The sequence below is a fragment of the Bactrocera oleae genome, chromosome 2, assembly GCF_042242935.1.
Source record: "Bactrocera oleae isolate idBacOlea1 chromosome 2, idBacOlea1, whole genome shotgun sequence".
NCBI classification, from domain to species: Eukaryota; Metazoa; Arthropoda; class Insecta; order Diptera; family Tephritidae; genus Bactrocera; species Bactrocera oleae.
This window is the reverse complement of record NC_091536.1, coordinates 23,194,873-23,218,961: the sequence shown is the minus strand read 5'-3', so window position 1 is coordinate 23,218,961 and position 24,089 is coordinate 23,194,873. Positions and strand designations below refer to the sequence as shown.

Below are 24,089 nucleotides of genomic sequence, written 5' to 3'. Positions count from 1 at the left end.
CTTTTGTTGCTAAAGGGAGTTGCCAAAGCGCGCGGCTGAAATTGCCCTGCAAGGCCTAGAGACGTGCTGAGAGCTCCAAGCTGCGATAAAAACTACAGGCAGACAGACTAAGCGGAACTACGGAATAAAGTGTGTCAATGCAACGCGGTTGAAGTGCATTGTCATCGTGCTAAATTGAGCGCGGCAGCGGCACCGAAGATACTCAAATTGTTCAAGCAAAAACGCTAACAACAAATATGCACCTTTGCTTTTGTTTTTCCGCTATGTACACGGGTAATCATATGCGTCTATAGACATTTGTATATACTTGTATATCTATTTATATGCGCATGTTTATTTTTAAATACAAAAGACTCAAAGACCAAACTTGTTTTCGAAACGAAGTAAAAATACACGTTTTTCAACGGACTTTGCATTTGCTTTCTTGTCTTTGTTTTGGCAATTTATCGTTTAACTGTAGAACATATTGATTTCGCACTCACCATTTGCCAAATATCGGCTGTGTCCAGCCCCGCCGGTGGCGGCTGTGGGCTTATCGATGGCGGGGCAGATGAGAGCGCCGAGTCCGAGTCGGAATTGTTATCCTGCAAATGGAGTATGGTCAACGAAATAGCACAAATTAAGGTACTTAGCTCTAAAGTGTCCGCATCACTGATGCATTTGTGCATATGTGCGTGTGTTGCTTTGTACCTTACCTTCATTCTGTCGTCGTGTATTCTGGCGTTGTGGTGTCGCTCATCTGCGTTCGCTGTTTGTGTTGTTGATGAAGTGATGGTTGTTGTTGTACACATTTTGTCTGTAGATGCCGAATTTTGTGTAGTTGCCTTGTCTTCTACCTTGTCAATTGGGTGCTCATCTATCGCCGCTGCTTCAAGCGGCTGCAGCTGTTGCTCGCGCGCACTAAGCGCTTCGAATGGCATGCATCTTGTTGTTGTTGTTTTTAGTAAATTGTTACAATGCTCATTATGTGTTGTTGTTGTTGTGGCTCTAGTTGTTTTTGTTGTTGTTAGTGATGTGTTAGTGGATGACGTTATGTTGTTGTTGTTGTTGTTGTTGTGAATTTGTTCATCGTCGACATTTACATTTAAATTAAAACTAACATTTTGCAAAGGTTGCAATTTGAGATTGCTTTGTGTATGGGTGAGTATTTTGTTTGCATTTGTTGTTTCTAAGTTATCCTTTGTTGCGCCTGTCGTCGGCGGCGTCGAGTTAATATTACTTTGTATAAAAATGTTTGAATTGTTGATCAGCTCAATATCCTTGAGGTTTTTCACCTGCAAATGCAATGAAAAGAGAATATTGGGTTAGCAAGAATTCGCATATCGCTAGTATTATTATAAACAGCATAACTGTATGGTAATAGTTTTTAAATTAAAACTATAAAATCTGGTATAATTTGTTTATCAAAATAGCAAGGTTTTATTGCTTGCTTACAAGCATAATGACATAACTCAAAAACATAAAGTTTTGCTTGAATTTACAGGCGTAATTTTCGTTTTAAAATATCATAACGGAATGATTTATTGTAATTTTTTTTCTAAGTCCTAATTGGTGTGTATTAAGTTTGTCATGCAGTCGGTAACAACCAGCAGGTAACTTCGGAGACCCTATAGAATATATATTTAAAACACCAGCATGACGAGCTGAGTCGATTCTGCCTAAGTAGCTGCTGACATACTAATTCATAATTAAAGCACATAACTATCGCGTGACATCACATGCATAATACACACGTGCACATAAAACGATTTTGTTCAACGAAGTGACGCGCCTAGCAAAATCCGATTGTAATTAAAAATAACATTTTTGACAGTGCACAAAAAACAAAAAGTCAATAAATGAATACTTAATTATGAGATATTGCGAAATTCACATACACACACATGCGCGTGGTACTCTCCATTAAGGCAGCTTTGCAGAGTGCAAGCTACCATGGAAGTCGAGCCGATCAATCGACGAAAAATTGCCCAATGCAGCGTGATGCAGCAGCTATTTCCATTATAGCTAATGGCATACAGTGTGTACAATATCTCCAACATACTCGTTTGCATTGCATGCGCCAGCTGCGGCCGCAGCGGTAAAAAGTAGGAAACCAATGCGGCGAACGCCTACTCTGACGGCGTCTGCCACAATTCAATCAATCGCAGACCTCAACGCCTGGCTGCTGACTGCCACGGCTCGCCCGTCGACCGCCGACCGCCGACCGCCTGCCGCTGATTGTTAAGACGATGATTGAATTGTAAATGCAAACATTTGACTCGCATTTTCGCTATTGCCAGTAAAAACGATTTCCTTCAACAAACTCGCACATACACACACACACCGCTATGCACGTGCTTGTGTGTGCCTGTGTATGTCTTGCAGAGGGTTTATGATTGAAATTTGCCAGTTGCCACATATCCGCATTTGGCGCATGCGAACAGGCTTTTTCTTTCCTCAAACTATTTTCCGTTATTAGCTCAAACCTTACCTGCGTACAAACGCTATTATTAATATTGTTGTTGTTGTTGTTGCTAGTCGGTTGGACGGTTATGTTACAACGAACACCCACACAATTTTTCGGCCGAATTTGAAATAAACAGCTCTTGTATATTTTAAGTTCGCGCGCATGCGTGTGTGTTGTTGATGTCTTTTGTACGAGTACTTGGACTGTCAGCAAGCTATTGCCATTCTTATTCAACTGTCTGCATTAAGTGTGTTTGGGCTTTTGGCTGTGATTGACAGTAGACAGCGCCGAACGACGGACAATGGCATATTGCACATGAAGCATGCCACAACCGCACGTAAATTTGAGACAATAAATCTATTTGGGCAGTTTATCGCTTGTAAATTAATGCAACAACAACAATGCCGTCTATTTTTGCTGCAATCACATGCGAAAATATGCAAAATAGCCGCAAATTGTATTAATGCTGTTGTTGTTGTTGCAATGGTTTATTTTGTTACTGCATACATTAATACATATGTAAATATGTAACATATATAAGCTTGTAAATTGTTTGAAGCGATATACTTCAAATGGCAAATAAAGCTTTTTTTAATGTGCAATATGTAGTAATAAACAACAAGCAACAACAAAAATCAATATCAAGCGCTTTTATATTTGATAAAGATATTCATTTAAGTGACATAATTCTTTAGTAATAAATAAACTTATAATAAAAGAAGTTTTTAATTGTAAATATTTATTAATAAAATAAAAACGAAAAAACAAACACGGTTTCATAAGATCATCAACAAAAAAAACCAAAAACAAGCCTACTCAGCGCTTTCGTGACTAAAAATTGGCGCATTTAAGCTAAACATTTAATTTGCTTACATTAAACGACAAATATATATACTTATTAGGGTGGCGCGAAAAAAAAAATATTTTTTTTGCTTAGCCTGAGAGTAAAATTTGTAAATTATATAGAAACAAAATTTTTGGAAAAAAAAATTTTAACATCTAGAGGCAGTCCACTCACTTTTAAAGTAAATTTCGAGTTAAACAAATTTTTGGAAAAAAATTAAATTTAGTTTAAACTCTTTACATTTATATAAAAATTACCGAATGTGACGGTTTTAAAATTTAAATTTATTTTAACGCTTAAGGAAAACATGTTGTCGTTTAAGATTTTTTTTTAAAACTCCAATAATGACCAAAAAAAATTTTTTAAGGTTGATAACTTTTAATTGGCCAGAAAGAGGACTCTCACAGCTTCTAGAGCACTTATCATAAATTTTTTACGAAATACAACTTTTTACTCGAAATTTACTTTAAGAGTGAGTGGGCCTCCAGATTTAAAAAAAAAATTGTTTTTCCAAAAATTTTCTTTTTTTTTATAAACTACAAATTTTACCCTCAGGCTAAGCAAAAAAAAAAAAATTTCGCTCCACCCTAATACTTATGCACTTAACTTAGTGTTGTTCATTTGCGTGTAAGTGGCACTGCACAGTTATTGATGTGTGGAAAAGTGGTAAACAAAATTAATAAAACTGAAAAAATGTCAAGGTACTTTGCATAGCCATCATCAGCAAGCGAAGTATTGACACGCCACAAAAAAATCGCATAAAACATTTATATACCTACATGTGACTACTTGTAGTATGTATGAATGCATATACGCAGATGTACATTTGAGCATTTATGATCACAACAAGTTGGCAGTTTGTAATAATTTATCGCTGTTGATTTACTCACAGATCAACAAGCGCGTCAAACAGATGAACTTCAGTTGATCTGCGTTGTTAAACGGTGTTTGTTAAGCAAATGCCGAAAAATAATAATAAAAACTGCTAAATATTTACTTGTCGGTCATTTCATTCAACGGCAAATAAACAAGAAAGCAAACATATTTAAGCCATCATATATAGCTATCTACATATGAGTGTGTGTAATTTTTTATCGAATCACAGGCATTAGTAGAGCTCCTTATTCATGCGAGTGTTTTCATTCATGCGTTCAATTGACTTTTTCCCACAAACATGCTCATGCATGGCGCATTCGGAGCTTGTGCTAATTGCAAATGCGTTTTCCTCATTTCTGCGCCATTGTCTGCGCATGCTCATACTTTCAGTGAATTTATGCATTTGGCTCTTCCTTTTTTACATCGTAGCCTTAAAACTGCGCTTTCTATTCAACGACTATTCGATTTAACAGCTTTATCTGGAGTAATCTTATGTGTGAACTTGTCTTATTGCCGTCTGCATTGAAGCTACTTAAATAGATTAACCGCCCACGCTTGATCCCACATAATACTTATATGTAATGGCAAATATGGGCATTACCGCGTGCATGTGAGTGCAGTCAATAGTGAGTAATTTAATGCTGGAAATGCTGTCGTGACGCATGCGTGCAACAAAGTCACCTTTCTTTAATGAACACACTTACATATGCACACATATATACATACATCGTAAACATGCATGGGTAACGAATGATTTCTAACACATCTATATACAGATTATAGCTGTGCATTATTCAATATTTTGACACAATTTAACTACTCGAAAAGTAAGAAAAAATAATATAGCATACATACATACATATTCATAAAGTTCATTTCTCATATGAGAGTACAACATTTTGAACTTTAATTGCGCAAATTACTATATTTTATTTCTTTCACACATACAGATATGCATAGCTGTGGTATTTGTTGTTTTTCACCGTTTTATTACACTGCACATATTAAGGTCAAGTAACATTATCACTAAATTAGTAACAAACACAGTTCAACAGTCCACATGTCCATACTCAGTAGATTGGTCCAAAGAGTAGACGAAGTGTCAATGGGTGCATGTACTGCTATTAGCCCAAACTCGCACACATACATGCGCGTACATGTCACAATTGACAACTGTGTTAGCGAAGAAAAATGTAACAACCAAACAAAAAGGCAATAAAAACGTGGACAGTACAGCAATCAGCCGGCGAAAAATGCGACAACGCAGATACGCGCACACATAAAGACTCATGTTGACTTAGTTACACACAGATGTGTATTTACGAGTATGTTCACACAATGGCTTTTAATGCGCGTATTTAGCACAATCTATTTGAAGTGTCCAAATATTGTCATTTTATTTGCTGAAATTATTAAAAATTCTTTCATAAAAGCAAAAATGTGAATATTATAACAAATACTTTCATTTACGACTGACTTTCTCCAGCTATTGGCTCTTAAGCAGTGCCATTGTTACTTTTATTTTCCAAAAATTCGAAAAAATCTGCTGCGTCTTTTCGACGCACTTGTGCACTTATCAACGCGGAATTCTTCTTCAATTGTAGTTAATTTTTATTAAGCAAAAACTGCTTAAGTTTTGGCAAAACTTGATAGAAAATGCTTATAAAAACTATAAAAAGCATGCCTGATATTTTGCTTTGCTATATTTTGCAGCGCACTCATTAGCCACTGTTGATAAAGTGAAAACCTCACCTGCCAAAAATGGTCAACCTAACTAGCAGCAGCTGTAGGAGTCGCACTAATGATCTACACCCACAAGTAGACGCCATGAACCAGTGCCAATGCCAGCGCTAAATTATGCATTAGGCAATAAAAATTCATCATTCAACATAACTACTACTTTATCGTTTATATTTTATATTTTTTCATCGCATTGCTTGTTGGTAGTGCGCAGCCGCAAGCGCGTTGTTTGTACGGCCTTTTACGGCTACTCCCAATTGTGTTGGCGCTAGGTTGCTTTAGCTCAGTTAGAACACACAAGCAGACGAGTTACCGAACGATTATTAAATGACACTTTTTTTTAGCACACATTCATAAAGAAACATCACTGTTAATTAGAGTGTGGTATGTAAGCGAATTTCAAATTTGAAGAGCTCAATTAAAATGTATTGTTTGTATGCACCATTCTGCATATATTATGTACTTGTACGTATATCAATAGATCAGAAACAACGAAAATTTAGATTATAATGATTTCTGAAAACCACATTACATAAATGACTAGTCACATTAAAGTACACCATTTGCATATTTTTTACAGCACTGACCGCGTAGGAATGCATTATAGAAGTTTCTAACAAAAGTTTGTCGCTTAAGTCTTTTGTTTTTCTCCATTTACATCACTAACTTGTATGTTCCGAATAATTGTTTTTTATTGTTTTTAAAAAAATTAAACAACAACAAAGAAAGATTTAAAAGCACAAAATATAAAACAATAAAATAATAGGACCATTGAACGCAAGAAAATTGTGAATTTGTCTTTTAAATTCTTCACAAGCAAATTTTAATAAAAATTTATGTTTTTTGGCTTCACTGGTTCCAACAGTTAGTATATAATTTTTTTTTATATAACTACAATAGTATGTCTGTCGTAATTGCTATTTGAACTGGCAACCTTTCCTCCTTGTAACACTTTTATAAGCTCTAGTGACACCTAACCAATTTTACATTGAACTCGCAAAAGTAAATCAAGTCCACAACACGTGCGCACATGTTTAGTATACAAGAAACAAACAAGCTGTTGGCACGCTAATTATTTTGCATAGTTAGTACGCTAAATATAACGGCACATGCGCTGGGTAGCTTGGAAACCTTGAATTGCATTTGTTTCAGTACTTTGGTTTTACTGAATTTAGCCATAGTTTAAATTCTTAAACGAAATTCCGCAATAAATAGAAACTGCAACTTGTCAACAAATCGTACTAAGCAAAATTAAAGCAAACAACTACAGTTGACTTTGCAAGCGTCTGTGATGAAAGTGTCAACAAAAACAGTAGAAGCATGCAACAAAGCCAACAAAAGTCAGACAAACAATGCAAAAGCGAAGAAAGCAATTGGCAGCAATACATGGCTGCAATACTTGAAATGCTACTGGTGTTTCTTAAGCAAACAGCCAACATAACAGCAAATATGCTGACAATTCTTAACAGCCATCCACAAAAATCAAATAATTTCACTAGGTGGGCGCTTAACTGAACAAACGAAAGCTGACTACGATGAAGGCAGAAACATTATTGGGGTCGACGTTTTATCCACATCGGCATAAGTTTGAGTCTGTTTTACGGTATTTTATTTTATTACCTATCTGATTTATAACATATGCCTCATAAACTCAGGTCATTTCAACATTTTCCCAAGTGGAGATGTAATTCTCTTGAACCCGGAAGTTCTAAATGTCAAAACTGCAATCCCTATTGCCCCATACGCTCATGCTTGCCGTTAGGAGTCAGTGAACTGCTACGCATGCGCAAGAAAAATAGCCCAGCAGTCAAGCCAACAACAGCAGAAGCAGCAAAAGTCCGCTGGAGTTTTGCCAACGCGCTGCCCAAGATTGGCCCAAGTAAATCAAGTCATAACCGTAAATTTGTATCTGCAGTTCTGAGTATTTGCACCGCATCACATTTCTTTTCGCTTACACTTCCGCACACATGCAACACTTTTCAACGTACAAGCAATGTTATGTATCTACATATGGCAGTAAATACGCATGCGTAGAGGCATAGAAGCATAGAAGAGCGGGAAGTTAGCGATACGGTTACGCTTTGGCTGGCTGTCTGTTCAATATGTTGCACGGTGTGCAATTCTAAGTCATAATAAGCGAGTATAGTTACCTTTTATTGCTAGCTGGCAAACAAAGCAGACTCGGCAAAATCCAAAACGCTCAGTTTCGTTTTTTTTTATTCATGTTGCAAGTCATATCCATAAGTGTTTACTCCGCAAGCGTCTATGAGTGACTTCGCGATATCTGAGCGCACACTTTTAAAATATAATATAAAGCATGGTAAAATTCTAACAACTTTATTGTTTTTGTATTTAGAATTGTCTAACGCAATACATCTAACTACTATATGTATTTATAGGAGTGAGTGTGCAAGAGGTAAATATTTGCGGTCGAACCTGCCGGGTGCCAATATCAAAAACCACAAGTAGACGTACGACTGCAAAACTATTGTTGATGTTTATATGAGAGGTAAGAACGGCAGACTGACAGTCAAACGTATAGGATAATGCTGTAAAATACTCGAACATCGCTTAGACTGTGGTCTATGGTTAACATTGCAATTGCCTTTGCAGTGAAACACGAAGAGAGTGGATGGAAAACTTGCATAGCTAGAATAAGCCAATAAACCATTCGCTGGAAAGCATTTGATTCATGAGTGAAATTATATGATTTCGGCCAAAAATCAAGACACGGTCTTAAGGAGGGAAAAATTCACCTTTTTGGCCATTTTCTCACTTTTCAAGTAATTGCTTCGAATCAAGGTGAGGCGAGGGTTATTTTATTTTACAGATTGCTTGAACAATTGGCTTCTGTTGGAAATCGAATTATTTATGTCATCTTCTCTCTGCGTAGCCTTACATATTTGCAAAGTTTCATTATGGTAAATAATAACTAATTTCATAACTCACATTGAAACAACTGAATGTGGTTCGCTTCATATGAAATATATTTAGCCAAGCAGCATTTTTGCTCACTTGGCAGTGGTTTATTTGTTTGGAAGTGTTAGCATTACATACGCATAGCTTAATGGCAACAATAACAACGTCTCAGCCTTCTACAACAACATTCACTTCTTGATCCCAAACACATTCGCATAATGTTGCATATCGCACAGATGCGCTCTGTCGCCGCCTGTTCCATCTGTGGCAAAGTGTCGCTTTTCATCGGAAAGCCACTGAACTCGTTCGCTGTTGGCGCGATGGCGCTCCTAAGGGCGAATTGAATTTCAAGTGTAAAACCATGACTCGGCGTTAAGAGCCATTATAACTTAGTGTATTCTTCATATTACCGCGTATTAATTTAATTCTATTTTTTTATGTTTACATGAATCTATGTGTGTGTGTGTGCGTTGACATGCACAAAAGTGTAGTAAAAAAATTAAATTACATTTCTCACACTCGAATTACCAAGCCCAATCACCTTATAAAGCCTGCCCTGCAATTGCTTTGGCGCATTTCCTACGAATTAACAATTAGCCACGAAATATTCAAAGGCCCCGAGAGCCAGAAACACATAATTTGCGCTCATTGCAGTCTACACGTGCACTGCTGCACTACTTTAAAGTCGTAAAATGGTGCAAAGCGTCGTCACATTTGTTTTCTTTCTTGTTGCTGTTGCCTTTTTAATGCCGCCTGCTTCGTTTTGTTACTAGTTTAGTTTGGCCTGTGGTCACATAAAGTTTTCTTTTACAACTCGCGACGACAATCAGCCGAAACAGCAAATAGAGTGCAGCAACAACAGCAATGGCCGCGTAACTGTTGTAATGGCAGCAATAAAAGAGACCGCAACGAATGTCTAAACTGTGGCGTACGTGCCCTGCAGCTGCCACAAAGCAGCCGAAACAGTAATACACTTGAGCTGGATTCGGGCCGTTCGAGACGTGTTGTAGTTGATTTTGACCCTCGGCTGAACGCTGCTGCTCCATTGCATCGTAAAATGTTGCATCGCCTTCGGCGCAGCGCAGTAAAGTTCAATAACGAGTTCAAGTGCATTTCGGTGTTTTGCGGCGGGGTCTGCTCTTCGTTGTTATTCTCATTGTTTGGTGTGTTGTTTGGCTGGTTTGTTGACAATTGGTAACGGACAAGAAAGTCACTCCACGTTTTTGCGGCCTACACGAATCACCGTGTCGCTGCAGACATTAACTGCGCCAAATTCAAACTTAAGACGCTGGCGTAAACGACTTAGCATCTCGAAAAGGAGCAGTGATGCAAATATATGTGGGGACCCAAGTCAGTACTATTATACTTAGGTTCACTAGTTCTTCCCACAGAGAATATCAAAGTTAGCGGTTTAGATACAAAGAATAATCTATCCTTAGACCGAAACCCAGTTTTTTAGGGATGTATTTGCTCTTATTGGGATCAGGGTTTAGAATAAAGCCGTTAAACCGTAACTAGTTGAATACGTCAACTGCAATAAAAATAAACAAAAAACTGTCATTTCTATGGTTATATCAAAATAAAGTGGCGGTTTTCATAAAGAGCGTAAGCATGATTGTAGTTGTCTCATCTTCGTGATATTTTCCGATACTTGTTAAAATCAATCAGAGTCTCATAGCTTAGCGAATCAATCAGATTCGATTTAAAATGTATACACAGCCTGGTTTAATGCCCCTAAGTGAGCATACTTTCACTATGTTGAAAATTATATAACCCTATGGAATGCATCGGACACTTTTTATGTAGCTGCAATGAGGCAAATTACAAATTACGTATTTAATAAAAATTGAATTGAGCTAATTTCGGCGATGAATCTGGCGCATTACAGCCGGCAAGTGGCAAGTGGCAGCAGTAAAATGTCGGGGATGTATTATATCTTGTTTGGAGTATTTGATTATTTTCCTTTTTTATTTTAACGACAGTGACTGGCATGAAAATCACATAAATCAACCTTCCACCTTACGTGGATTACCGAACCGCAGTGCTCAGAGCGAGGTGTGCGCAGCGGCGGTAAAGCAAATGCAAAAATTTTGCAAAAACCAACAAATACATACTCTTGTACCATATACCATATATGTATAAGTATGTACACACGAATATGAAGCTGTAGTATAATTATACACGTAGCAATATAGTAGTATATATACAAACCGTCGGGTATTGCACATGCATCGATGTGTGTAGAAAGAGCGGAATAGCTGTGTAAAGAGTGTACGAGTGTTGTGAAGTAAGAAAAGTCGCTCGCTGTTACCCGGTAGTGGCGGTGGCAAGTAACAGTTTTACTTTTACTCTGAAAAGTGAAAATATTTACCAAATAGCCAGCAACAACAATGGTTAATGCAACAGTCATTACGGGCAAAGACTGCTGTTACCGAACGGTTGGTGAGCGGCACATAATCAATTTGAGATTTACAACTTTTTTTCCACCGTTATCTTATTGACCGGCTGTGTTCGACTTTTGGTCTGCCGTGCACAGTAATTGTTGCAGTTGCTCACCATTGGTATTACTGCACGTGCTCGGTGGGCCGCAGTGTGCCGCCTTTTCAATGCTCGCTCGATTTTCTTGTGTTATGTTATGTATAAGTATATAAGAAGTATGTAAATATATACATATGTATGTGCAAATGTATTCGGTAACCTGCTACTTTTCGTCAAAAGTTTCGATTAAATTTCGTTTAAATCAACAACAAGTGCTTTCAGGACCAATTTTGGTTTGAAGTTTTCTGAAAATTGATTCAAAACTTGATCAGAAGCCTTTACTTTAACAATCGATTGTTATGCCAAAAGGAATTACTGCAGTTTTGAAAGTATTATTTCTGTATAAGAGACCCTACACTTTAGCTACGATATATTAATGGCCGACGATATCTTAATGGCGATTTTTTGCTTATATTTTGGCTACTAGTTGCATTGGTATAGAATTTTGAGCATTATTTGTATGATTATCAAGACATAATATTTGACATCTTAATTTTAGAAAAGTTTACTAAACGATTACAATGAATACTAATCTTAGACGTATTTATTGTTTCGACTTCTTTATTATCTTGCTGTCTTTATTGCAAGCTGATTTTTTCCGTCAAAAGCCTTATTGATTTCAACGCTGCAGCCAATTTGCATTCATACGACTTGGAGACCACACTGTTTGCGGCGATTACTGCGGCAACATCTGAAACATTCAAAGCTGCAAGGCACATACATACATATGTACATGCTATCTATGCAAGCGTTTACACATATACATATGTATGTATTTGAATGTGTTTGATGTTAATAGTTGCACTTTCGAATAATGTTCGCGCCAAAAGCAATCAGCTCAAATGACGTGTTAGTATTTGCATTTTTACCACAATAATTACACAATGCAACAACAACAATACAAAACATACATACAAGCAGCTGCGGCAGCGGCAGCGGCCGCGATGAACACCAAAGAAGCTTGGCAAATGTCATTGCCGTCGCGTTGCTGTAATGGTGTTGATGCCGCGCAGCAACGAAAACGTTTGGTCCACACAGTGGCTTTGTTCGACAATTTAGTTGAAACATTAAAGTTATAAATAAACACAAACATGCATGCCAAACCGTTACTTAAGCTCGAAATATGTGCCCATTTGCATAAAAAACTGCTTTCAATATTCAAAATGCGTATTCACTTATGGCAGCAGCGCGGTAATTGTGAGAGATGCTTATAAATAACCACATTTTAACGCCTTTTCATGCTCGAAAATTACGCGGAGTTTTTCAGTTTCAATTCCCAGACAATTTGCATACTTTGTAATGATAGTTAGATTGTCCAAAATTAGCTGAGTTTAAATTGAACTTCGTTTATTGTGCTTACACCTCTCACTTCTTTTGCGGCAGTATATATATATATGTATATACTACACACACACACATATCACATACGTAGGCATGTACACATATAGGATCGGCCGACTTGTTCGCCTCTGTCTATGTACTAGCGCAGGTAAATGTTTATGCTTATTTTGCCATTATAGCAGGCATTTATATATTTTTCCTGCTCGCTTGCCACCATTTGCTTGATTTAGTTCAGCGCCCGCGATTTGCTTTAGCACCCCCTAAGTAAATATTTGCAAGTGTATTTTCAAATTTATTTACTTTCACCCAGCGGCGGCAGTTGCAATTTCGTCTGCTTAAAGTACGAGACACAAAAAAAAACTAACAAACTGGTTACATGAAAGCAAAAGTAGCTCCTGGGAGCTTGCGATCATTTATTATTAGTTTGCTGCAGTCGGTGCACTTTTCTACGTAGGATTTTGTAATGAAACTCAAGATTATTTGTAAAGCAAGGCATATATTGATTTTGCGTCAGCCTACTATGCAGTGACGTATTTAATATAATATATTGTTTGAGCACTTTGACAGGTACAAGTGTCATTCGTAAATTAAAGCAGCAAAACTATGGGTTTGCTCTGAACACGACTGTCAAAGCGGACTATACTAAAACGAAATTGACAAATTTTCGAATTTAGGCTTATTAGCTCGGATGTCGCTTTATTTTAGGGGGTTCAATGAAAGTTTTTCTCATTTCCATCCAATACAGGGCGTCACGACCTTTCCTAATGCAAAGTTACCTGGCGCTGTCATAAAGTCATAAACTACCGCTAGTTCATCACAATCATATTTTATGACTACAAAGCATGAAAGCTAAACTGAACTTTAGGCAATTTTGAGCACCACTTTGTAAACGCTGAAGGATTTAAAAATGATTTTCAGGAAATTATCACAACGTGAAAGGCATGAACTAAGCTAACTGTTAAAATAAAATTTCGAAACGTTTTTCATGTATAATACTCGAATATATTAAAAGTTGTGTTGTAGAGAAAATATGGAGCTACTTTAAGGTCTTTTACCCAATATCCCTGCCATAAGAAGAAAAACCACTACGGTCTCATTTACTACCATATAAGCGAATACTTAGCAATGGTAAAATGAATTAAATAAAAAAAAGGAAATCACTTGTAATCGCCCATTGCTGAACCGGGTTTTCGAAAAAGCATTGACCCTACAAATACATCGCTGCAAACCATATATTAGAAAAGTTGATTTGTGCTTATGAATGATCTTCCTTTGAGCCGTCAATCATTCGAGTTCCCAACTACTTCAGGTATACGCCCAACTTCCAGTAGCAGCGTGCGAAATTGGTGGGCTTTCAAACGCGTAAAAACATGGAGCACGAAGCGTTCACCGTTTACCACAGTGCGCAGTGTAAATATGGCAAAGCGTTTATGCTTTTTCTCTGGATGCTACATCTCTAATAGCCGTTAACGTTAATGTGCGCCCAGTATGATTAGATACCGAGCAAAACAATGAGAACTAGAGTGTGGAGAAAAGAAGAAATGGGCTAAGCAATAAAGTAACAAAACAAAAAATAAGTTCTGTTAAAAAATAGAAAAATTGTAGCAATGGCAATAGCCAATAAATACTAACACATTCTCACGTAGACTGCGTGAGAAAGTTGTTGCAGCGGCACAATAAAGCAATCCATTCCACTTAAAACGCTGGCAAGTCGAATTGCGGTAATGCACATGCATATGTATTTAGTTCAGCAACGGTTGAATGCCGCACGGTTGCAATTGCAGCACTTCTATAAACGGCTGTGCTTTTGCCGAAAAGCATCGGTGAAAATTGCTTACAAAATTTGTGTAAACGTTCAAATTCGGTGTAAACCCGTTGTAAACATGATAATTACAAAAGCAAACACTTTGCAGCGATAAACTTCACTTTTTACTTTTTTAAAACAGTTTTTTGCTTCAGCAAGCTAAATTTCGTTTGTCACACTTAAGTGGTGAGTGAATCCGCTAACTGATTTGCATAATTCCAGAGAAATGCAAACAGCATTCCCCAACAATAAAACCTTCTATCGCTTCGCTTCTTCTCTTCTACAGCAGAAAACATGGAACTTCGTCGTTTGTACATTAGAAATCTCCGATTGGCGGGACAACAGTCTTTGTTGTTTCGTCATCAATTAAACACTGATTATTTACTTGCGTCACACAATAATACCAAAATCAAGAAAGTGAAAGTGTGAAGCGCAAACCACACAGCAATTTAAAAAGCCCCGTCGGTATTGGGAATATGCGTGCAACATATCCAAAAAGGCACAACAACAACAAGAAATATTTCATAACATTGCACAGCACAAAAGGAAGTGACGCGTGGCGCACTGACGCATTTGTCGCATTCGATAAGCGATCGAGTGACGCGTGCACAAATTAGCTATATGTATTTGCAACTTCAACATTTGCCTCATAAGACAAAGCCATTTGTGAATTTTACGATTTTAGGACAGACAGACACGCATGCGCTCGAATTGGTGTTGCAGGAACAGAGTGCAGTCGCTGATTTATTGCCATTCGAAATTAGTTCAACGACCCGACGACGATGAACGCGTATGACTATTCAATCATTGCGTCAATCATTCATGCAGCGCGGCATGTGGCATGCATTGAAGCATACCTTTCCATTGCCGACTCTTTAGTTTTTAGCTGCTTGATTATTTGGCCAATGCGACATAACTGTTCGTTGCCATATTAACACGCGCTTCAACGGTTGCTCAGCACTCATGCAAGCAATGCAGCGACAATGTGTTACGTAAGAGCTGTGCGTCGCTGCGGCAACTGCAATCGTCAGAAAAATTGGAAAAACGATAACGATATATGCACCAAATATATATATGCTATTTTTAATTGAATTGGCATGACAAGACGGTTAAAACATTTATGCCATAAGTACAGACTTTTGTTAAAAAACAGCAAACGAAAACATCTTAAACTCGAAAAATATTACCACACCAATATTAAAGACCAAAGTTAATAAAATATGATTTAATGAAGTAAAAATTGCTTAGTTTGTTTCTCCACACTTTTGTCCAAAAAATGTGCGTACAGAGCACAAAAATCCAGTATTTCACTTATTCATATTGCAACCTTCTATAACGGTGTACGCCAAACTACCTTTCATTCAGAAAACTATCAACACATATTTGTAATATAATATAATAAACTCATTAAGCTGGACTTACAGTAACAAATATTGTGGTACATCGCATTATCAACTCACCTGCAATTAGAAAGCAAAAAATAAAAAATTAGTTTTTATTAGTTTTTATTTTTTTAAGTATATTTAGTATCTACTATATATATATTTATGTAAATATAAATATTTGTACGATGGAAACCAGAACGGTGAGGCAAATATATTTTCAAAGCTGAAAAAAAAACAAACCCACTCTCAAAAATTCCACTAAATAATTTGTTTTTATAAACGTAAATACTGCAAGTGTGGCCGCAAACAAAAAACTATTCAGCTGGGTCGCATACATTGCACGTGCGTTATTTTGGTCTAACCACTTACGCGCCATTGTCACTTTTTCATTCATAAATTATTTCGGTAAACCACAAAAGATATTTCCAAAAAAAAACTCTTTTCATTTTAAGCAGATTTCGACTTTCCTTTATTCATCTACCAGATACTCTATCATTGTCAATGACCAAAATCGGTGCAACGCACAACGCAAGGAAGTCAATAGAGGCAGCTGGCTTGGCTGCAAGAAGTTTCACCGCTTAAGTAGCCACTTCATTGTCGCGCTGTCGACCTATTGCCGGTGGCAACAATAACCATTTACGTCCAACATTGAAGAATCAATGAAAGCTTAACAGAATTTTCTCCAGCTGTTATAGTAAAATACAAACAACAAGTAATACAGCAACAGCAACAGCCACAATAACGGCAAACTCAAACTAGCATTTAGTAGTCAATTCCGTTGCGAAACACATCGTGCATGCCGCCACTTTTCAACAATTCACAGTTAAACAGCTACTTCCCTGAAGCCCATAAATGAATGACACTCGGACTTCTTCAAGCTCAAGCATGAGATTTTTCGTTCAAGCGCTGCTGCTAACCATAAACCGTAAATGGCAATGCATTCGCTTTTCCTTTAGTTAGAAACAATTTCAATTTTCTCGACGAAAATTCTTGTTTTGCCTTAAATAGAAATTTGTGTCTCCATCACGCCGCCCGTCACCCCACATCAATCCAAATGCAGACATTCAGGAAATCATTCAGTCAATCGTGTGGTGGACCGTTTGCCTGAAATGCTGCCCAGCAAGGTGCACCTTGGTGCTGACTTCCAAGTAACTGCTGACACTAGCACGGTATAGATGTAGATATGTATATGTATGTAAACTCATTTAAAAGGCTATACGAGATTAACAGATTCACTGTACTGCTCAATAGCTTATCTCAGAAGCGATCATCGAAGAAATGGAAAAACACTGTGGGAACGAATCAGAACTTTTACGAGAACAAAGATTTTTTATGAAAAAGAACCTATTTAGGAAACATTGCAAAACCTGCAGCATATGCAAACATCTGCTCTATGTTGTTTATGTCGGGTATATCCAATATTCGACATGTGTCTATGCATCACTGCATACAATGAAATCTTCGGACCAAGCCCATAAGAAGCCGGCTTTATACAGCAATTTAAAAAACACGAAGTCATAAAAAATATATATTATATATGTAGTATACCTATATACATATATCTGCCAATTAAAATATGTCGCATTTTGCAAATTGGCATTCCATCCGGCGCTTGGGAGTGTCTGTGTTCTGCACAAATTTCTCGCTTGGCTGCATTTGTTTTACTGTTCCGCCAAAGCAGATGAGGCAAATTGGCAACGACAACCATTTGCTTCCACCTTAAATAGTCAGTCGCACCAAAAAGGAAATTGCTGTATTTGTTGATTTGTTTTGTTGACTTTGAAGGCATCTACATAGTGTTTCTATGCAGACACGTTGTTCGTGTGATTACTAAGTAGTACATAATTTGTAAGCCAGTTGTTTTTACTTCTTGCTTGCTTGATTTTGGGCTGGGCGACACAGACGATCAGCTTAGATCCGCTGTTTGCGTTTGCAGCCACCAAAATGGTGCCAACACAAAATCTGCAAACCAACTACAAATTTATGCATTGATTATGTGGGTTACTGGCATCCGATATGGTGCACTCCGCGTGAACGCTAAGAAGTGAGAGTGCACGCACACAATCCAAACATTGAAAAAGCTAACGAAAGGGACTTTGTTTTATAATTTTTTATAAACGTTTCCATTAAGTGCAAGTGGAAGTGCTACGCTGTGCCAACAGCGCCTACTCCCGAGGACCACACCTGTTTTTGAACTGAGTGCAGTCTCCACTTAATTGTCTCCAGGAATGCTCTGGCAGACTATCAGTTTACACCAATCTTGTTCATATCTTAAGTTAGATTCGGTATGAATTTATTCAATATTTTCCATAAGAGTTTTATTTTTAGACAACGGAGCTGGATTTCAAATATAGGTTTGTATGTATATATCAGTAGCAGAAATAAAACGTTTTAACGCATGCTTAAACTTGAGACGTCTTACAATTATAATGTCTTAAAAAACTGTTGTTTTCATAAATGCATTTAAATTATATTTATTGTAAATATTGCACGTTTCACATGGTAGAGGTGTGCCACGTGCGGCAGTAGTTAATTAAAAATGCACGCAATGAAAACCACATTTGTTTTCTGCCAGAATATATTTGGACTGACGTCTAACATGCACTGGCAAGGAAGTGGGGAGTTTACTCAACTGCGACAAAGTGCCGGAGAATTCGCATTGACAGCCAAGCGAGTAGGGTAACACGACCACCAGTACTGTAATTTACCGTTTCAATGGCAGACGGTCTCACATACACACGAAATATAAAAATTTAATTATTTAAAAGTGAAAATGTGGCAAGGGTATTTTTGTATTTCGCCAGCAATTTGTTCTGCATTTATACAAACATTTTTTAAAGTTGCACAGTTCGGTACAGAAAGATGGAATGACTTTGTTTGTAGACGACATCATCGCACATATACATACACATTGATGCACTTTAAATTTGAAACGTCGCAACCGCAACTGACACGCCCTCAGCGGAAATTGGCAGGCGCCCCAGCTTCTGCGACAGCAACCGCAGATCAGAGATATCAACAAAAAATAAACGCATGTTTAATAATAACTCGACGACAGTTCGCAGTGCTGCAGCGGTAAAATATAACGGAGAAGGCAGCTGCTGCCTCTATTAACTATTTATATAACGAATATAACACTTTGCACTTGGCTTATTTACATGCCAGCACATGCGGCAGCATAGAGTGTGGCACAAAAGTGCAAACCTACTTATGGCTCCTTTAATCGCTCTATGTTTCGACTGCAAAACTCGCTCCACTTTTTCCCTCACGTCGCCACCTTACAAACAAAATTTGCTCATATTATATTATCCACACCGGATGTTAATGCAATATTTTGTTATAACATATTTACACATACATATATACACATCATGAGGACGCGTAATGAAAGCTTCATAGGAGCCGCGCGTCGCACTTTAGCCGCTCGCTGGTACATATCGCTTACAATGCAATCGCAACGAAACAACAACAATGCATCAACGGTGGCAGACAGTTGCCATATGACACCTCGCCAAGTGTGTGTCTTATGCCGCACTTGTGCGAAATCTAACACACATGCGCTACTATGTTTTGGTCTGAATACGTGAGTATATGCATATGTATATGTCCCTCATGTACGCAGACTTTGTATGCTATGAAGAGCAATGAGGTAGCAATACAAATTTAATTAACTATTTTATAAGCCATAATCTGAGCCAATCGTTGTAATGAGCAGGCCAAGAGCGCACAGCGTCCGAACGATTAAATTTCATGCATCTACTGGCGTACAGCATTTACATAAACATTTACATTGCGGGCATGCCACTTTGTACGTATGTGTAAATGTGGGTATATAGGTGGATAGGCGCTTAAAATAGTTTTATGTATCCCATAAGTTGAATAATATTTAAAAAGTTTATGCAAGCCAATGTACGACTGTCACCTACACGCTACGCTTCCTACACTTCCCTGTGCTGACACAATTTCCGCCTTTTGTGGATATGCGCTTTTCGGCAGTGAAGAAAAAACGCATACTTTCATAGAAAAAATATTAAAAATTCAAAGTAAAAATTTGAAAACAATCTTCCCTCAATATCCACATATTTGATTTATCAGTTTAACTTAGCAAACCAAACCACTAACATATCAGAATACAATAAATCGATGGTTCAGGTCGTTTTCAGCTCTGGTGGGTAACTGTCACTTGCCAGGCACGTACGCTTTTTAAGTGGAGAATCGGCCATACAAACAAAGGCATAAATCTTGAAAAAACGATCGTTATGCAATCAGCAAACCAAATGAATTTATGCAAAAGCTAACTGTAACTGGTGGCTAAAAAAAATAAATTCGCGTTCAATAGGCAAAGAAAACAAAATGAAATGTAGTGCAAAGAATTCAAAATTTAAGTAACAAAGTACACGCAACACTCTTATCAAGAGCATGCATCAAGAATTGGAAACGGGAAAGTCCAATAGCTCTCCCCCTGGACACTTAATGCCACCTCACACTTATTCTTACATAAACTTCAAGCTTGAGGCTATCCAACTAAATAAACACTAGGTATTGCTTATATAAACGAATATATGTGTATGCATATGTACATGCGATATATGTAAAGGTAATTAATAGTCAGTGCTTTGCGCATGCGCAACACGTTTGTAAGCCGGTAGATCAATTTGAGTTGATAATTTGGCGCTGTTAGGCATAAAAATGTAGAAGAAAGCAAATACACTACCTTAGATTCTTACCTACATAATTTCAGCCAAAGTAATCGGTATAAATTTGCTATGTATGTATAAATGAGTATTACCTCTGCAAATGTCCTCTTTGTATGTATCGTTTTATTTCTTGTATAATCTCTTTGCAACTTAAAATTCAAAGCACACGTTCTCGGAGTTATTACAACAATAACACATTAACTACTTTTTATTAACAGCCACCTTACAGCCTGCTAATAGTGCATACTTAGTTCTTTCTTAATATGAACGAACATTCACAAACATGCCCCGCAGGAAAAATTTAAAAACATATCACAAGCTACATTATTTTATTTCAAGCAACATAGCGGTATTGTATGTAGAATTATCTGTATATATACTTAATTAGCGCCTAAGTAAATCATTTTTTTAAACAGAAGCGAATATTCGCACACCTGCGTACAGCGCAAGAAGTTTCTACTGGGTATGTATGTCATAAACACATTTTTAAGTACATATATGAAATTCCAGTTCAATTTTATCTTTTCAATTTTATTTTTGTGACAGACAGTGTTACGTGAAAATATTGTGATAGCGGCGCGTTGCGTACTCGTAACTTCAAATTACGCAGAAAGAGTAATGGCAAATAATTCACGTATTTAACTTTATTCTGCACATTTTTGTTCGGAATTTTATGATTACTTATGTATTTAGTATGGTCACATAATAACCAATCGAGAGATCAGTGAACGGAAGGACGACAACCTCTACGATAGCAATTGCCGAAGCTACTTTCCGCTCAGAAAACGAATGAAATGAAAGTGTTGTTCTTAAACTAAGTCTTAAATGGCAATTTACAATAAATATTTTAATGACTAAAAGAGTCACGTTTTACAAAAATAACGGAAACCGTAGCGATAAATGAAAGTTCATTCGAGCAGAGTCTCAAAGGTTAAGAGGACTGTTTTATGTGTATGTCCAGTACTATCAAAGCAAATGGGCAATTGAAGCGTAAACTTAATTAAAATAACTGTATGTATCTATCTACTCCTTATACACATTTTAATGTCAGTTTTGTGCAGTTGTCCGGAAGTGCACAACTTATCTCCAATAAAATGTCATTTATTTCTATTCACTCGAGGGTTCGATCGAACCTTAGTTGTTTTCTCAGATCGTTATTAAGAAACTATTTGTGAGAACGGTGCTATAAATTTAAGTTGTTTTTTAATTATGTTAGACCATGCACTTCATGAGGCATTTCTGTGAGTCTATCAAACAGTTAAGGTGGAGATATAACTGTAAATTTTTAAATTTAAATTTAAGTTTTTTTTTCACATTTGCTTAAATTTCCGAGCACAATGTGTGCTGCCGTGAGCAACATAAAAGATTCGATTTCACAAAATGTACCGCAAACCCACACAGCAACATCCGCTTTGTATTATACCAGAAACTGCAGGTTTCATCTGAAGCTCTGCACTTGCTGCGGTTGCAATTTCTCGTTCATTACTTGTTCCAGTTGAAATCGGAGCTGTACACAACAGCTTCTGCGTGACAACCCTTTCGGGCTAAATCGACACTTTATTGGCTGCTGGTTTGTGCAATGCACAGCGACACTTGTTACCGAGAATTTTCAGCAATAAAACAAGCAAATATTGTACAATAAGAGCAAGAAGAGAAACAAACGCTTTATATTCGGCTCCGTAATAGCTTCTATATGTACATGGAATATTCTTTTAACGAATTATAAAAGTATATACACATTTGATATATGTCTGCTTAAATAAGCATATGAATATTTATAAATATTATATATAAAAATATATGCGAAATGATGAGTGATTTGTTGCTCGACGCTGAAGCACACTCTGAGCTGTAAGCTGCACTAGCTTGACCACTTGGAAACCATGAGATGCCACAGTGCTGTTAGTGAATTATCTTTAGCATATTTGCCGCCATTAAAAACTATATTATTAACAACAAAATTTTTTTTTTTAATTCTGGTTTTCTTGCAATATGTATTAAATGAAAGGAATTAAAATGCAAGAAAACACAATAAATAAATTTAACTAAGCAAAATTTCAAATGTTATATGTGCATTAATAGTTTTCTGATTTTTAGCTCTAAACAATTGAATTGATATATTTATTATAATATATATATTTTTTTTTGTAAGATGTATTTCTTTATGGCATCCATACGCTATTAATTTATTATTGCCTAGCAACGAACACCAATGCATAATCAGAAAGCTATATACCGTACTTATCAACTAAACAAACCACATATGTACATATATGCCATGCACATTTACCAGCGCATACCTTAAAAGCCAGCGACTCTAATTATTCCCGCTTGCCAGAGTAATTATATATTTCCACACACAAGCGCAAGTAGTTATTAATATTAATTGGGATGGGTCTCTAAAATTCCATTTTCCATACACTAGCGCGGCAATTACCACAAAGTTGATGTATAAAAAGCACCTGCACCAATTTTTAATTTAAATAAATATTTTCCTCCGCGGGTTCAGCTTCTTACACACACACACACACGTACGCTCATATACATCATTTTTGCTGGACCAAAACCAGGTAATTGGCATTATTGTAAAAGCGAAAAGCGAAAGTAATCGCCACATTTGCCAGCAGCAGCAGCAACAACAGCAGCCGCAAGTGCCGAAAAATCAAATAACGCTAAGCGCGTTCTGGCTTTGCATTTATCTTAATTTTGCCTTAGTATATCTGTAAGTATAATATATACATGTTGCTTTATTCATTCATTTAACAACTTTTTCTCACTTTTTATTAGCGGCATCGTTAAGTCGACGCTTGTTGCCTGCCGCTGCTACAAACCGAAAGATACAAGAACTTTCTCCTGCTCACCTTTCTTGCTGCTCACCTGACTGTGGCAGATTTTGTGGGTTTTCTTTTTGGCAACAGGTTTTTGCTTTTAGTGCACTTGCAACAAGTAGTACCGCAAACAACATTTACCCAGCCACAGGGTGCTTTAATGCGTAAAATTCGAACTACCTCTCAATTGCGAACACTATTTGCTAAAATATACTTTAATAATTGGGTGCTTAACTAAATCATGTCATTAAGGGCTATACAAGTATATAGAAAATCAGCGTGCAGCATTGATTCATAAGAAATCACCACGTGTATAGATATAAATTATTTAAGTTCGCCAACTGGAAATTTGTAATTACCACTAACACTCAGTTTTACTATTTTTTCCCACCGGCAACTACCTTTCGCTTTTTTCTTGGTTGATATTGACTGAAAATGAAATTATGGCGAGATTAATGCCATTTATTTTCTTCGATATCGCCCAATAACGAACGTATTTTCACTTCAAACCATAATCAACTTTTATGAACGACATTTTGGTGGGAAAAGTGTGTAAGTGCAACTCTCTACCAAGTTAAGCTAACTCAACTTAAAAAATGCAAATAATTATTTGTGGAAGAAGCCTTACATATTATATAATAATTTATTAAGATAGTTTGCCAAAAGTTACA

The 24,089-nt window shown here is 37.0% G+C and overlaps 1 protein-coding gene across 3 annotated transcripts in view; it reads right to left on the bottom strand.

The window, feature by feature from the left end:
• The window catches only part of Pif1A (PFTAIRE-interacting factor 1A), an 88,752-nt gene that overhangs the window by 23,813 nt on the left and 40,850 nt on the right, over positions 1 to 24,089 (bottom strand). For all 3 annotated transcript variants that reach the window (XM_070112136.1, XM_036377363.2, XM_036377366.2), the window contains 2 exons: positions 696 to 1,274; positions 483 to 584 (listed from right to left, as the gene is read on the bottom strand). In XM_070112136.1, coding sequence (XP_069968237.1) covers positions 483 to 584; positions 696 to 1,274 — 681 coding nt within the window. The remainder of the gene's footprint in view (positions 1 to 482; positions 585 to 695; positions 1,275 to 24,089) is intronic.